Raw genomic sequence first — 14,926 nt, forward strand, 5'->3', positions numbered from 1 at the left:
CTTGCCTTGTAAAGGGGTCCTGAGGGTGGGCCTCTAGGCAGGGTGAGGGCCATTCAAGGCCTTCCTGACCTATTGCCATTGCACCTGAGGCCATGCCCCACTCAGGTGGCCCCAGAAGGCAGCGGGTGGGAGCTCTGTTTCCGAGCCCCCAGCTGAGGGGTGTGGGAGGCCTACAGGGGCTGGGCGCTGGCTGAGAGGGGTCTCTGTGCTCCTGAGCAGGCCCACAGAAAAGACACAGGCAGGAACAGAACCCTTGCTTTATTCATATCTACCAGTGGGTTAGTGACATCAGAGTCCCCACCCCAGCCCAGTTCTCCTGAAGGAGACCAGAGGGCACGGGCAGCGTCTCCCTCTGCTGGCCTGGGCCTGTGGCTGGGCAGGTCTCAGCTCCTCATGGTCCAGGTCCCCAGTCTAGCTCCAGGTCCTGGAAGCCTGGGGACCTGCAGACCCCTAGGATGAGGGACACAGGCAGGTCCCCTGGGCCCAGAGCCTGCACCCCGGCCTGGGCACGTGTTCAGTTCCACCTAGCAGCCCCGTTTTTCCTGCCTGTGATGCCCATAGGCCCAGCCACTGTGGGGCAGTGCTGTGGGCTGGGGTGCAGACGCCCTGTGGGCAGCCCCGGTTGGGCCCTGAGGCGTCCCTACGAAGTAGCCACAGGAGGCCAGAGGGCAGGACTGCAGCAAGTGGCAGGTAGCCCAGGAGGGCTGGAGGGCTGCCTGTGGATGGAACACAGAGGGGACCCATCAGTTGTCTTGGAGCTGCTCCCAGAGCCATGCCCAAGAGCCCAACAGGCCTGGACGGCCCCTCCCTGTGTGGTGGGGGTGGGGAAGGCAGAGGACTCTCATTATGGCTGTTCTTCTGGGCCCCAACAGGATCTCAAAGCCTTCTCCACCCCCACATCCTGCTGCTCAGTGCATTGTGGAGGAGGCAGTCATGTCCCTAAATAATTTATGGCGCAGTGAAGGTGGAAGCCAACACCACCCAGACGTCCCCCCAGAAGGCAAAGGGAAGAAGATGGCTGACAGTGGGAGAGCGGGCGTGAGGTGTGAACCTAGGGGCAGCCAGGGGTCCACAGAGGGTCCTGGGCAGAAAAGGCCCAGCAGAGGCAGGGGGACCAGGGGGCACGGGCTGTACCTGAGGTGGGGACCTCGGCGTCATTCCCAGGCAGGCCTGATGTGTGGACTGGACGGGGTGCAAGGGGTCTGGTGCTGGGGGACCCACTGGTTGCATGGCCTGGGTCAGTGGGGCTGGCGGGATCCATGCTGGTGTCCAGGCCCAGCTCGCCCAGGGTGGAGATGTTGAGGCTGCGGAGCCAGGAGCTGATGGCCGGGTGGCTGCGAGCCTTCTGCAGGTCCCCCACGTTCTGGCCCAGCAGCGTGGTCACACTGTCGACACTGAGGCTCTACAAGAAAACAAGGAGGCGACAGGGGAGGGACGGAGGGTTTCATGGGGCCACCTTCCCAGGCCAGGGGAAGACCCAGCGAGCGCAATGCTTAACCTCGGATTGAGCGCAAACGGTGGGACTGAACCAGCCTGGAGAAGTGGCATGGGGTCCACGCCATCTGCACGCCTCTGACTTCTGGGTGTGCAGACCCGTGACCTGGGGACTTCCTAGCTTGGCCAGCCCTGCCAAGCTCCCCACTGGGGTGGCCCCAGGGCCCCACCTGCAGCACATGGGGGTTCAGGTTGGTGAAGGTGTCGATGTCCATGGAGACGTTGGCCTGGGCCAGGTGCCGCAGCTCCTCCACAGGGGCGCCACCTGGTGGGGCATTGGTGAGAAGGGGAGGGCTGGGGCTTCTGGGGGAGGGGTACTGCACACAGGGCAGGGTCTCACCGAGGTAGGGGCGCATGAAGCGGTAGTATGCAGCCGTAGTCCTGGTGCTGCCAAAGGCCTCACGGGCCTTGGCATACAGCACGTCTTTCCGGCTCTGAGGGCAGGAGGAGATGTCCAGGGCTCCAGCCAGCCTGGGGAGGAGGAGGCAGGTGAGCAGGTTGGGAGCACTTTGCCCTCTGGACAGCTAGGCAAGGCCCTCTCTCCCTGAGCCACACATTTCCTCTTCCCTCTGTACTGAGTTGGACAGTGTCCCTCCAAAATTCACATCCACCAGGAACCTCAGAATGTGACCTTATTTGGAAATAGGGTCTTAGCAGATGTAATCAAATTAAAAGATGAGGTCAGACTGGATTAGATGGGCCCTATATCCAATGACTGGTGTCCTTATAAAAACAGAGGAATGTGGATACAGACACACTGGGGAGCTCATGTGAAGATGAGGCAGAGCCTGGAGTGATGTCAAGAAACACCAGAGCTGGAAGAGGCAGGACGCCCCTGCAGGCGCAGAGCATGGCCCTGCCAGCACCTCGATTTTGGACTTCTGGCCTCCGGAAGTGCAAAAGAATAAATTTTTATCCTTTTAAATCATCCAGTTTGTGGTACTTTGTTATGGCAGCCCTGGGACCCTAATGCTCCTCCAATGGCCTTGCCTGGACTGGACCTCGTCCTGAGCCTCAGTTTCCCCTTGTGATTCTCCTTGGCTGAGAAGGGAGCTGCCTTCGAGGTTGCTGAGTGGGCTCACCGGAATTCTGAAGGCTGGATGATCTGGATCTGCTGGGGACTCATCCAGCAGAGACGGGAGCCCCCGATGGCCACTAGCAGGGTGCCAGTGACCTTGCCATTGTGGTCCAGGAACTTCTGCAGGACGGCCTGGGGGCAGGACCAGGGTCAGTGGAGCCAGGGCTTGGGGCTGGGGCTTGTGGTCCCCACCTGCCCCCGCTGCCCTCACCTCTGTCTGGTTCTCCAGGGCCACATCTGAGGCCAGCAAGGCCACGACTGTGTCTCTGGATGTGATGTTCCACTGGCCTATCTCATTGAGGGAGTAGAGGTAGACCAGTGAGGTGATGATTCGCAGCTTGTCCTCAGGGACGCCATGTGGGTAGATCTGAGGCCAGCAAGGGGTGGTGTCAGCCATGTGGCCTGTGCCCTGACACCTCCCCAAGCTTGCCAGCGCACCTGCATGAGCTTGGCCTTGACCACACGCTGGCACTCGATGGGCAGCGGGTGCTGCAGCAGGGGGTCCAGGTTGGCCCTGAGCACGCGGCTGCCCAGGCAGGACTCGAGCTGGGGGCAGTCGTAGCGCACCAGGAAGAGGTCGTCCTGAAGCGTCGCTGCTGTGATGTTGCCGCGGACACAGGATCTCCCTGTGGGGTACGTGGATGACCCCTACCTCCACTTCCAATCTTGACCAGACCTTGATTGTCTCCCCAAGCTTTACCTCCAACTGAAAACTTGACCCAAATCGCTACTCTGAGGTCACCAGGCCTGGATGAGCAGCCCAGACCATGGGAGGTACAGCATCCCCAGCCACGGTGGCCACACTGACCTGTGCCCCGCCTGGGCCTCAAGGACACTGTGCTGGCTTTGGCCTCCAGGAAGCTGGTGACGAAGCGCCTGGCATCACGCTGACTGAGATGCCCCACTCGGCACATAGCGACCATGCTGCGGAAGAAGTCCAGGCCCACAGCCTGGCGGGGCAGGTGTGGTGGCTCCATGTCATGGTGAGGGGCCAATGGGTCCCCTCCCCCCACCCCACAGACAGAAACCCTGTGATGGGGAGCATCTAGGCATTCACTCACACAACTCAGGCATCACAGTGCATGTGGCAGATGCTTGGCCTGAATGGCAGGATGCCCCTCACTCCACCCCCCAGGCATCATCCTACCTCCTGCACCTGCACCCACAGGCGGGGGCTGATGTAGGTAGCCAGAGGTCCCAGGGCCTGCAGCCCCTCCAGGTTCCAGGAGCCAGGGGGCCTGGTGCGTAGGAAGGGCACCGTGTCCAGGTCTAGGACAGCATCCCAGCCCCTGCAGGCCTCCTGCTCCTCCCTGACATGCCAGCCCCCAGCCAGCACCCACACAAGGTTCACAGAGTCTTCCCTGCTGGGGACACCTGGTCCTTGCAGACACTCCCACCCCAGACAGTGGGGCAGCACCCCTTACCCTGTGCCTCATAGGCTGCAGGGTCAGAGTGATGTTAGGGTCTGGGGTCCGAGGTCAGTGGGACTGTGGACATCAGCGACCTTCTGGGCCCAAACCCCAGGCTGCCTCCATCTCATCTTGAGGAGGTGAGGCCCCTCCAGCCCTGTGGATCCTCCCTCACCCTGGCCCCTGTGACCCCCACCCACCCAAGCTGGGTCCTCCCACTGGCCAGCAGGATGTTGAGGGCGGCCCTCTGGGCGGCGGTCAGCTGGGGGCAGAGTCGCAGGTTCTGCAGCACTTGAGGGTCTGCAGTGATGATGCTGGGTGCGTCCATGTCACACACCAGGACCCCAAGGACCAGCAGGTCAGAGGCACTGAGCCATGGGCGGGGCCCCCCCTGCAGGGACACCAGGTCAGTGGGAGGGAGGCCCACCCTACCACCCACCCATTTGCCTGCGTGGGTGCCTACCAAGCAGGCCATGGCTGTGTGCTGCAGGGCAACCCTCTGGTCGGGCAGGTTGGCCAGCAGCTCCATGTGGCCCTGGGCAGCACGGCGGGTGAAGGTGCGGCAGTCAGCTTCCCTCACCTGGCTCAGGCTGAGGCAGGAGGGAGAATGTCAGGAGGGCAGGGATGGCCTCCCAACAGCCCTACCCGGGTCCTCCGGGGTGATCTGAGATACCCCTGGGGGTTGGGGTCCCCCCAGGATTCCAGAGAGGCGGTTCAGCCCATGGCTAGCAGGTGCCACTCATGGTGGTGGTGGCCACGAGGCCAGCCCTGGACCTGGTGTGGGCACTCACTTGTAAAAGAGCAGTAGGTCTGGTGGCTGGAGCTCAAAGTCATCCTGGAGGCCGTGCCGCATGGCGAGGTTGGCCAGGCAGCTGAGCTGGCGGGATGGGTGGTGTCACTCCCTTTTTCTGGCTGGACTTGCCAGCCCCTCCCCCTCCGCATGGGGCCTTTTGGGCTGAGCCCCCACCCAGCTCTCAGGCCCAGCCTCCCTGCAGGGCCGGCCCCATCTGTACATCCACCATTTCCTCCTCCTTTGGCCTCCTTCCTGCATCAGCTTCCACATAAAAACAGGCCTCAAGACCCAGTCTGAAAGCCCCCTCTGCTCTCCAACCATGGCCCCTTGATCTGGCTGTGATGGCAACATTCTCCTCACTTGCAAAGGATTTTGAAGGGAGACTTTGGATGCTGGGCAGGTGTAGACAATTCCCTGTCCTCTCTCACAGAGGCCCCAGGAAGCCCAAGCTAGGCTGGGGGCCTCCCTGCCTCCAGCACAGCCCCCTGGAGAGCTTCCCAAGTTGGACCCATGGGTGGTGCCTCTCAGCCTCAGCCCAGCCCTACCCTACTCCAGCATCCTCTGCCCAGTCCCAGTGTCGTTCCCCAGCCCTCATCCTGCTTCAGTGTCCCACCGAGGCTTTACTTGTCCACTGCATCCATGGCAGGACGCCTTCTTGCTTCTTAGCCACCCCCTGCCTAGACTTCTTCTCTGGCTTGGACTACTTTGCTGTCATTTCAAGCATTTTTAGTTAATTCCTCCAAGGGTCCTTCTACCTAACAATTCCTCCATTGGTCCTTCATCAATCGAGCACAGGTGAAGAAGTCATGTGTGAGAAAGGGGCCTCAAAGCAAAAGCGACAGTCCCCAAATTTCTGTGCAGCCCCTGCCAACAAGCTCCACCCCAAACCCCTCTTCCAGCCTGCTCCAGGGAATGGAGAGTGGGCACCAACCTCCTGGTGGGTAAGGGTCCTCCACACTAAGAGGGGAGGGGAAGAAAAACTGGGATAACTCTAACACATGAATATGTAGAAGGTCTGTGACTTTTAATAGAATGTTAAAGGTATTTGGTTGTCAACAAAAAGTCAAAAAGCAGATTAGGAAAACATTGAAGCAGATACACAAACTCTCAGTATTACACGGTTAGCAGTTGATCGCACTGATGAAAACACAGAAGCTGCACTTAACAAACAGCTGAAGTGTGTGTGTGAGTGTACGTAAAGACACAGGGCAAGGAGCAGAGTAACAACCACAGCACAAATACTCAAACCACCCAGAGACAAGGATACTGTAGGAAAAAGAGAAACAAAGAGTCAGGTGGAAGAAACAAAGCCCAAGAAAGCAATGATCCTAATAGATGTAAATGGACTAACTTTGCAATAAAAAGACAAAGATTTTCAGATTACATTTAAAATCATTCAGTTCTATGCTATTTAAGATACACCCAAACATAAAGTAACCCAAACATTGATGGTAAAAGGATGAAAAAGATAATCCTACATATTCAGACGATCTGCTTTTTTAGATGATCTCTTTCCCCTTTTGTGGGCTTGGATAGATTTTGTCTTTTAGGGAACTGGTCCATTTCATCTAAGCTGTTGCATTTGTGTGCAAGGATGTTTCTTTATTGTCCTTTTACTGTCTATAGGATCTGTAGTAATGGCCCCTCTTTCATTTCTGATATTAATAATTTGTGTCTTCTCTCTTTTCTTCTTGGTTGGCCTGGCTAGGGGTTTATTGATCTTTCCAAAGAAGCAGCTTTCAGTTTCACAGATTTCTGCTCTAATTTTTCCTATTTCTTTTCTTCTGCTTGCTTTAGGCTTATATTGCTCTTTTTCTTCTAGTTTTCTAATATGGAAGCTTAGATGATTAATTTTAGATATTTCTTTTTTTTTAACATATACATTCAGTACTATGTTTTCCTCCAAGCACTGCTATCAGTATACCCCATAAATTTTGATAAACTGTGTTTTCATTTTTATCTAATTTGAAATATTTAAAAGATTGTCCTGAGACTTCTTCTTTGACCCATGTGTTCTTTAAAAGTGTGTCATATAATCCCCAAGTATTTTGGGATTTTCCTGCTATCTTTCTGTTATTGATTTCTAGTCTGAGTCCATTTTGGTCTGAGATCAGACATTGTATGATTTCTATTTTTTAAATTTGTTAATGTATGTTTTATGGCCCAGAATGTGGTTTATCTTGGTGAATGTTCCATGTGACATGAAGAAGAATGTGCACTTTGCTGTTGTTGGATGAAGTAATCTATAGATGTCAATTATATCCATCTGGTTGTTGGTGTTGAGCTCAACAGTGTCCTTACTGATTTTCTGCCTTCTGGATCTGTCAGTTACTGATGCAGAGTGTTGAACTCTCTATCTATAATAGGGGATTCATCTATTTCTGTTTGCAGTTCTATGAGTTTTTCCCTCATGTTTTGATGCTCTGTTGTTAGGTGCATACATGTTAATGATTGTTACATCTTATTGGAGAATTTCCCCCTTTATCATTATGTAATGGCCCTCTTTATCCTTGACAACTTTCCCTGCTTTGAAGTCTGCTCATCTGAAATTAATACAGCTACTCACTCACACTGTCTTTTGGTTAGTGTTATCATGGTATATTTTCTCCATCCATTTAATTTTAGTCTATATGTATCATTATATTTAAAGTAGGTGTATTAGTTAGTTTTCTTCTGTCACCTAGAATACTTAAAGCTGCTTTTTTTTTTTTTTTTTTTGGTGGGTGGCCAGTACAGGGAAGGGTAATTTATAAAGAAATAAAATTTATTTCTTACAGTTCTGGAGGCTGGAAAGTACAAAGTCAAGGGGTGCATCTGGTAAGGACCTTCTTGGTGGGGAGTCTCTGCAGAGTCCTGAGACAGTTCAAGGTATCACATGGTGAGAGGGCTGAGACAGCATGTTAATATGCTCAGCTGCTCTACTTGTAAAGCCAGCAGTGTCACTCCTGTGATAACTCATCCTTCCATTAACCCATCAATCCATTAATTCATGCATAGATTAATCCATTCATGAGGGCTATGCCCTCATGATCCAATCATGTCCCACAAGCCCCACCTTTCAACACTGCCACATTGGGGATCAAGCTTCCACACGAGCTTTGGAGGGAAGAAACATTCAGACCACAGTAGTGGTTTTTTTGTTTGTTTGTTTGTTTTTTTGTGGACAACATATAGTTGAATCTTGTCCTTTGACAATCTGTCTTTTAATTGATGCATGTAGGCCACTGACATTCAAAGTGATTACTGATATAGCTGGGTTAGGGTCTCCCATATTTTCACCATTTTCTATCTGTTGCTCTTGTTCTTTATGCCTATTTTTGTCTTCCACTCCTTTTCTGCCTTCTCTGGTTTTAACTGAGCATTTTGTAGGATTCATTTTCTCTTGTTTCTTAACATATCAATTGTACTTCTTTAACAAAGATTTAGTAGTTCCCTACAGTTTGCAATAAACATTTACAACTAATCTAAGTCCACTTTCAAATAACATTATACCATTTCATGCGTAGTGCAACATCACATTGAAGTCCTGACTATTGCAATAAGACAAGAAAAGGAAATAAAGGGTAAACAGACTTGGCAAGAAGAAATAAAATTGTCTTTGTTCATGGATGCCATGATTTCCTATGTGGAAAGTCCCAAAGAATTGACAAAACAAACCAAAAAATCTCCAGGAACTAATAAGGAAATATAGCACGGCTGCATGACACAAAGTTAATAGGTAAAAGCCAATTGCTTTCCCATATACCAGAAATGAACAATTGGAATTTGAAATAAAAAACACAATACCATTTATATTAACAACAAAAACCATGAAATATTCACGAGTAAATCTTACAAAATATGTATAAGATCGATACGAGGAAAACTACAAAACTCTGATGAAAGAAATAAAAAAAGATCTAAATAAATGGAGAGACAGTACATGTTCATAGATAGGGAGACTCAATATTGTTAAAATGTCAGTTCTTTTCAACTTGATCCATAGATTCAACACAGTCCAAATCAAAATCCCAGCAAGTTATTTGTGTATATCAACAAAATGACTCTAAAGTTTATACAGTAAGGCAAAAGACTTAGAATGGCCAACACGATACTGAAGCAGAATAGTCATTTGACTGACACTACCTGACTTCAGGACTTACTGTAAAGCACCAATAATCAAGACATGTGGTATTGTTGAAAGAATAGAAAAACAGATCAGTGGAATAGAATGGAGAGCCCAGAAATAGACCCTGGACAACTGGATGCCCATATGCACATATACAAGGAAAAAAATCTAGATATAGATCTTATATTTTTAACAAATATTAAATCACAGACATAAATATAAAATGCAAAACAACAGAACTTCTAGAAGATAACAGAGGAGAAAATCAGGTGACTTGGGTTTGTGGAGGAGCATTTAGCTATAACACCAAAAGCATATTCCATGAAAGAAAGAATTGATGTTGGACTTTATTAAGGTTTAAAACGTTTGCTCTGCAAAAATCACTAAGAGAACGAGAAGACAACCTACTGACTGAGAGAAAATATTTGCAAAACATGTATCAGATAAAGGGCTTATATACAAAATATACAAAGAGCTCTTAAAACTCAGCAGTAAGAAAATAAATCAACCCATTAAAAATTGGCAAAATATCTGAATAGACACCTCACCAAAGAAGATATATAGATGGCAAATAATCATGTGGAAAGATGTTCAGCATCCTATGTTATCAGGGAATTGCACATCAAAGCAATGAGATGCCACTGCATACCTAATAGAAAGTCAAAAACTCCAAACATGAACAGTACCAAGGGCACGGAGCAACAGGAGCTCTCAATCACTGCTGGTGGAATAAAAGAGTGGTGCAGCCACCTTGGAAGACAGTTTGGCAGTTTCTTACAAAACTAAACATAGTCTTACCATGTGATCCAGCAATCATGTTCCTAGGCATTTACCCAAATGAGTTGAAAATTTAGGTTCACACAAAATCCTATACGCAAATGTTTATTCATAATTGCCAAAGACAGGAAGCAACCAAGATGTCTTTCTCTAGGTGAAGGGATAAATATACTGCCGTACATCCACGAAAGGGGCATCACTCAGCAATAAAAAGCTACCAAGCCATGAGAAGACATGGATGAAACTTAAATGTATATCACTAAGAGAAGCCAGTCTGAAAAGGCTACATACTGTATGATTCCAACTATATGACATTCTGGAAAAGGTAAAACCATAGAGACAGTAGAATATCAGTGGTTGCCAGGGGCTCGGCGGGAGAGGGGAGGGATGAATCGGTGGAGCAAAGTTAGGTGAGACTGTTCTGTGTGATCCTGGAATGGTGAACATATGTCATTATGCATTTGTCATAACTCACAGAATGTGCAACACAGAGAGTGAGCTCTAAGGTAAATCATGGGCTTCAGTTAATAATAATGTATCCACGTTGCTTCATTAATTATAACAAATGTATCCTCTAATACAAGATGTTGATGATGGGGGAAACCCTGTGTTTGGGCTGGGGGGTGGAGGAGTATAAGGGAGCTCTCTGTATTATCTGTTTAATTTTCTGTAAACCTAAAGTTGCTCTAAAATATAGTCTATTAATTTTTTAAAAAGTTAGCTCATAAAAGGATTTATGTATGAGGGACAGAACAAAAAGTTCAAGGAGACATTCCCATTATCTTTCAATTCTGTTTTTTCATGAAATTTCTGAAATACCTTTGTTTTCCTAAGTGAACCATGAAAACCAGACACCTTCATAAAAAATTCACACAACACTGGAGGGAGTGGAGTCAAGAAATAGGGAAGATCTGATTGCCAAAGAGTTTAGTTTTTGTTTGTTTAAATGGTGATGTCTAATGCTGGTGAAGATGTGGCCACATCAGCTCCCTCATGCATTACTGGAGAATCAACAGAACCTTGTAGAAAGCAACTTAACAACAGCTACCTGTGGCTTTAAAATGTTCATATCAAAGACACCATCTCTCCTGCTCAAAGCAGCAAAGATTTTAAAATGACAGTATTGACCCTAGGGGAGGGCAGGATAGGGGGTGATTTTCTCTCCCCAGTGGGGTGATAATTGTTGTATTATTCTGGAAAACAATTGGATATATCTGGATCGAGAACCATTCAACTATTTATGTGAAAATATTCCTGTGATATTTATAACAAAGAAAAACAGAGAGTTATCTAAATCCTGGGAAAAGAAAACCTGAAAAAATTGGATTTTACTTTTCCCTTGTATTTTCCAGTGTTTCCCAAAGTCCCCCACATGAGCATGTATTAATTTCATAGCTCGGAAAATGTCTCACAAAATGCACAGGTCCCCAGTACACAGGTCTGTTCTCAGGGAATCACTGAATTCGAAAACCTGTTCCATATGGTTTGATCCACCGCAGGGAAAAGTGGTAACAAGGTGAGTGACCAGCATGAAGGGACCAGGACTTAGGTTCCCCAGGACTGCAGTGACTGTGTCATGCAATGACACGGTAACTCAAGCACAACCTGGGCATTAAACCAGCTGATCCCTGGGCAAACAAGGGGCCACAGGAAGGACCCAGGAGTTGAGCATTTCCCTGGAGAGGGTAGGGTCTTTCTACTTTTCTGCATTTTTCAATTTTTCTTGAATAAGTTTATTACTAATTTTATAGCTGGACAAAATGACAAAGCTTCCTTCCTGCCTTCCTCTCTCTCTCTCTTTTTCGACTCAGGGGTGTATGACGCTTGGGTCAGCTGCAGGGTTGAGGTGGGCTCAGCTGGCCCCTCTCACAGCCCAGGATTCTGCAGCCCCAGTCAGGGAAGAGTCAGTGGGCTGCAGAACCACCCAAGAGGTGCATCATGCACCACACAAAGTTGGGGAGGGGGACAGTGCAGGAGAGGTGGACAAACCATCATCCTCACCAGGAACACAAAGCAGAAGCATCTGCCAGCAAACTGGCTAAAAAGTCCTGGCAACGGACCACTGCAGGCCTCACCAATAGACACATTTTAGGTGGCTCTGAAGTTGGCAGACTGGCTTCACGACAACCCTGGTGCTCCAGTGAGCTGCAAACGTGTGTTTCTGACCGGCCAGTCCCCAGCCCTGGGTTCCACGTCAGTACCTGCCTGCCCTGCCATCTGTCAGGGGTGCCCTCATGCATCTAGCAAACTCTTCCATCTCCAGGCCCTTCTCCAGGGAGCCTGGCCTCACCCTCGACAACCGCCCCGCCACAGCTGCTTACCTGCCAGGCTTTGAGGAGGACCTGCTGTGAGGCCATCCTCCTGATCAGAGCCGAGAGCTGGACCCGGGGCAGCTGGCTGGCTGGCTGGCACCAGAAGCCTTGCAGAAGGGAGGCATCGGCACTAGGTGGAGAGGAGAAGGTGGTGAGGGGCAGAGGGAGGAGGGGGACCAGGCAGGATGGACGAGGTCAAGGGAGTAGGCCGCAGGAAGGGTGGAAGCTGCAGGATGCAGGAGCCAGGCCAGACTCCCCAACACCAAGAATGAGAAGCAGGACGTGGTGCCCAGGAAATGCCTCAACACATGCAAGATTCCCGCTCCATCCACTTGTCCATTCATTCATCCATTAATCCATCCATCCATTAACTCATCCATCCATCCATTAATCTATCCATATTCCATCCACCATCATCCATCATCCATCCATCCATCCATCCATCCATCCATCCATCCATCCATCCATCCATCCATCCATCCATCCATCCATGGGGCCAGGCTCTCAGCTACGTGTAGGGGCTTAAATATGGTCCCTGCCCAGATTCTGGGTCTGTGCTTCTCAAACAGCTTTGAGCTCGGGCAGCTCCCTGGACATCCCCCACCCCCAGGCCACTGCTGAGGGATTGGGAGATGTGGCCTCGGCACTTGCTGGGTGACCACAGGCCATCTTTCCTTACAGTGTGACTCTAAAAAAACCCATGCACACAGTAGGGTCTCATGCGATGTTAGCATGGGCCTGGTTGGTCCCCCTTGGGCCCCTGGCCCTGTCTGATTGATCATGTAGTTAATTGATTGACTAGCTGATCAGTGACTACCAACCCCTGAGAAGGGGAGAATGGCCTTGCCCAGGCATGAGGTGCCCAACAGTGTGAGGAAATGACCGAGTCTCTGTTTGGGGTGGCCAAGCCTCAGGGTGGAAGGAAGGAAGCGGAAGAGACTCAAGCTGGGCTCAAGCAGTGGAGGTCGGTGGGGCCTGGAGCCCCGAGGGGATACTCAGGGGGACCCCAGCCCAACCCAGAGTGGCCAGGTGAAGGTCATGGGCCTCAGATGGTCAAGGCCTCCCACGTGCCTTGGTGATGGCCTGGGGACCAGCTCCTAGACCTGTAACTGAAGCTGGATATTGGACACTCTGGGTCTTCTTGGGGTGAGGATGGGGAGTGACCTTGGAGACAGGGCCAGGGCCCCCCAGTAGGAGCCCGGGAGACAGCTGCCTGCATAGCTGCCCTCGAGTATAGACCCTGGAAATGGTGCCTCCCTGGGGACCTCCAATGGCCATGCCACCTTTTCCTCCTTTCCCTGCTGTATATCAGCAGACACAGAGATGCAGGAGGGGCCTGGCACTCACCTGGCCCATAGGTCGGCCCCAGCAGCCTTCAGCGCTCCCTGGGAGAGTTCCTCAGGCTGGGGAGGAGCACAGTGGGCGGTGAGGGACAGGAGCAGTGCGAGGCCTGGGGTTGCCAGGGCACCTGGGACAGAGCGGGCTTTGAGGGTCTCGGCAGCAGTGAGCACAGGACCACCCAGCGCCAGTCTGGGGTCTGTGCAGGACTTCCTGTGCCCCCCAATCATGGGAGCCCCCTCAAGGTGGGAGATGCGGAAGAGGCCTCTGGAGCCATGGCGCTGGCCACCTGCATGTGCAGCCCAGGCCTCAGGGTACGTGTGTGATGGCGTGTGCATGCATGTGGACAGCGTGTGCGTGTGTGCACACTCCTTCTCCCTCCAGTACCCCCCACCATGGCTCTGTGCCCTTAAAGTCTGAACATGAAGCAGGGGGCTGGGGGTTGGCCCTCTCGGAGGCTGCCCTGCCAGACCTCAGTTGCTCAGCCTCTGCAGCGAGGCCACGGCAGGGTCTCCTAAGCAGGATTTGGGGGGCCTAGTCCACGTTCTTGCCTTAAAAACCCAGCCCAGGAAGTGAGGGTTCAGGTGCAGGGGTGCCCCTTATCTCCCTGGATCTGGATAAACCATTTAGCAAAATCTTTTCTCCAGCAGTGCAAGGGCCCTGTGGAGGTGGCATTAGCCTCGGTGGAAGCCAGCCACAGCCCATATGGCCCTGTCCATGGCCTCCTGGGCTGCTGGGGCCAGGTGCCTGCCCCTCTTGGGGAGAACAAGACACTGGGCAGTGGGTATCCCTGGGACTCTGTCTCCTGGAGGTCAGGGCCCTCCCCTGCCCATGCATCGGAGCCTGGCCTTGCCTGTGCTAGGGCTGTTCAAGAGAGCTGTGCCTACCAGAAGCCAGGTCCACCTGCCTGGGCCAGAAGTGGCCCCTCCAGCCATGGCCTTGCCTTGTCCCTGCCTGTCCCACTGGAACCCAGGCCTGCGGGCAGGGGCTGGGCTCAGGATGGCATCTGCACTGCCGGCCTGGCCCATGCGCTGGGCAGGGCCTGCCCCTTTCCTTCCCTTTGTTTGGGCCAGTCCCCAAGTGCAGGCTCAGGAAGATGGGGCAGCTGCAGTGCTGAGCACCTCGATGTCTGCAGGGATGCAGGTGATCCTGCCACCCCAGGGAGTCCCCCAGCGGCCCAGAGCACCCCTTCCACATGGAAGCATCATCTCACCCACTCTGGGGCCCATGGCAGGGTGGTGGTGTGTGCTGGTCTTCCTGGCTGAGATGTGCCAGGGTGGGTGCCGGGGCCACGGGTTGCAGGTCCACGACGAGCTGGAGCTGAGAGTGGGGTGACACGGGCTGGCCCACGCCTTCCCTTGCCCACTCAGCCACAGGGCACTGAGTGGCAGAGCCGTCCGGGGTCACACAGGATGTCAGGGCCTTGCCTTTGGGGAGGGAAACAATCCCACGAACGACAGGTCTCTGGAACAAGAGGGAGGGACAGGGAGGGGGGCAGGCCAAATCCCGGGGCCTTTCTTATCGCAGGTTGGGGCTCAGGGGACCCATAGGCAGCAGAATCTCCAATTAACAGCTCTCTCACAAACAGGAGCCCCACCGGCAGCCTGGGGGGAGAGG

The 14,926-nt window shown here is 51.8% G+C and overlaps 1 protein-coding gene across 1 annotated transcript; it reads right to left on the minus strand.

Moving 5' to 3' along the window:
- Positions 1-69: 69 nt before the first annotated feature.
- On the minus strand, positions 70-14,710 carry LOC134380967 (mesothelin-like protein). The gene is made up of 16 exons (XM_063101066.1): positions 14,523-14,710; positions 13,319-13,439; positions 11,981-12,101; positions 4,773-4,858; positions 4,445-4,571; positions 4,182-4,372; positions 3,720-3,810; positions 3,381-3,522; positions 3,011-3,198; positions 2,784-2,939; positions 2,577-2,704; positions 1,835-1,965; positions 1,665-1,759; positions 1,135-1,402; positions 572-716; positions 70-211 (listed from the first exon to the last, which is right to left on the minus strand). The coding sequence occupies exons 1-16, from the start codon at positions 14,536-14,538 to the stop codon at positions 70-72; spliced, it is 2,148 nt and encodes a 715-aa protein (XP_062957136.1). The 5' UTR covers positions 14,539-14,710.
- Between the last annotated feature and the right edge of the window lie 216 nt (positions 14,711-14,926).

Source organism: Cynocephalus volans, chromosome 6, assembly GCF_027409185.1.
Source record: "Cynocephalus volans isolate mCynVol1 chromosome 6, mCynVol1.pri, whole genome shotgun sequence".
Taxonomy (NCBI): domain Eukaryota; kingdom Metazoa; phylum Chordata; class Mammalia; order Dermoptera; family Cynocephalidae; genus Cynocephalus; species Cynocephalus volans.

Bases quoted from the DNA above. Each gene is read 5' to 3' on its own strand.
- LOC134380967 (XM_063101066.1), bottom strand. The intron at 3,523-3,719 runs GTAGGATGATGC...CTGCCCCGCCAG, and splicing joins TGTGGGTGCAGGTGCAGGAG to GCTGTGGGCCTGGACTTCTT. The intron at 1,966-2,576 runs GTGAGCCCACTC...CCTCCTCCCCAG, and splicing joins ATCCAGCCTTCAGAATTCCG to GCTGGCTGGAGCCCTGGACA.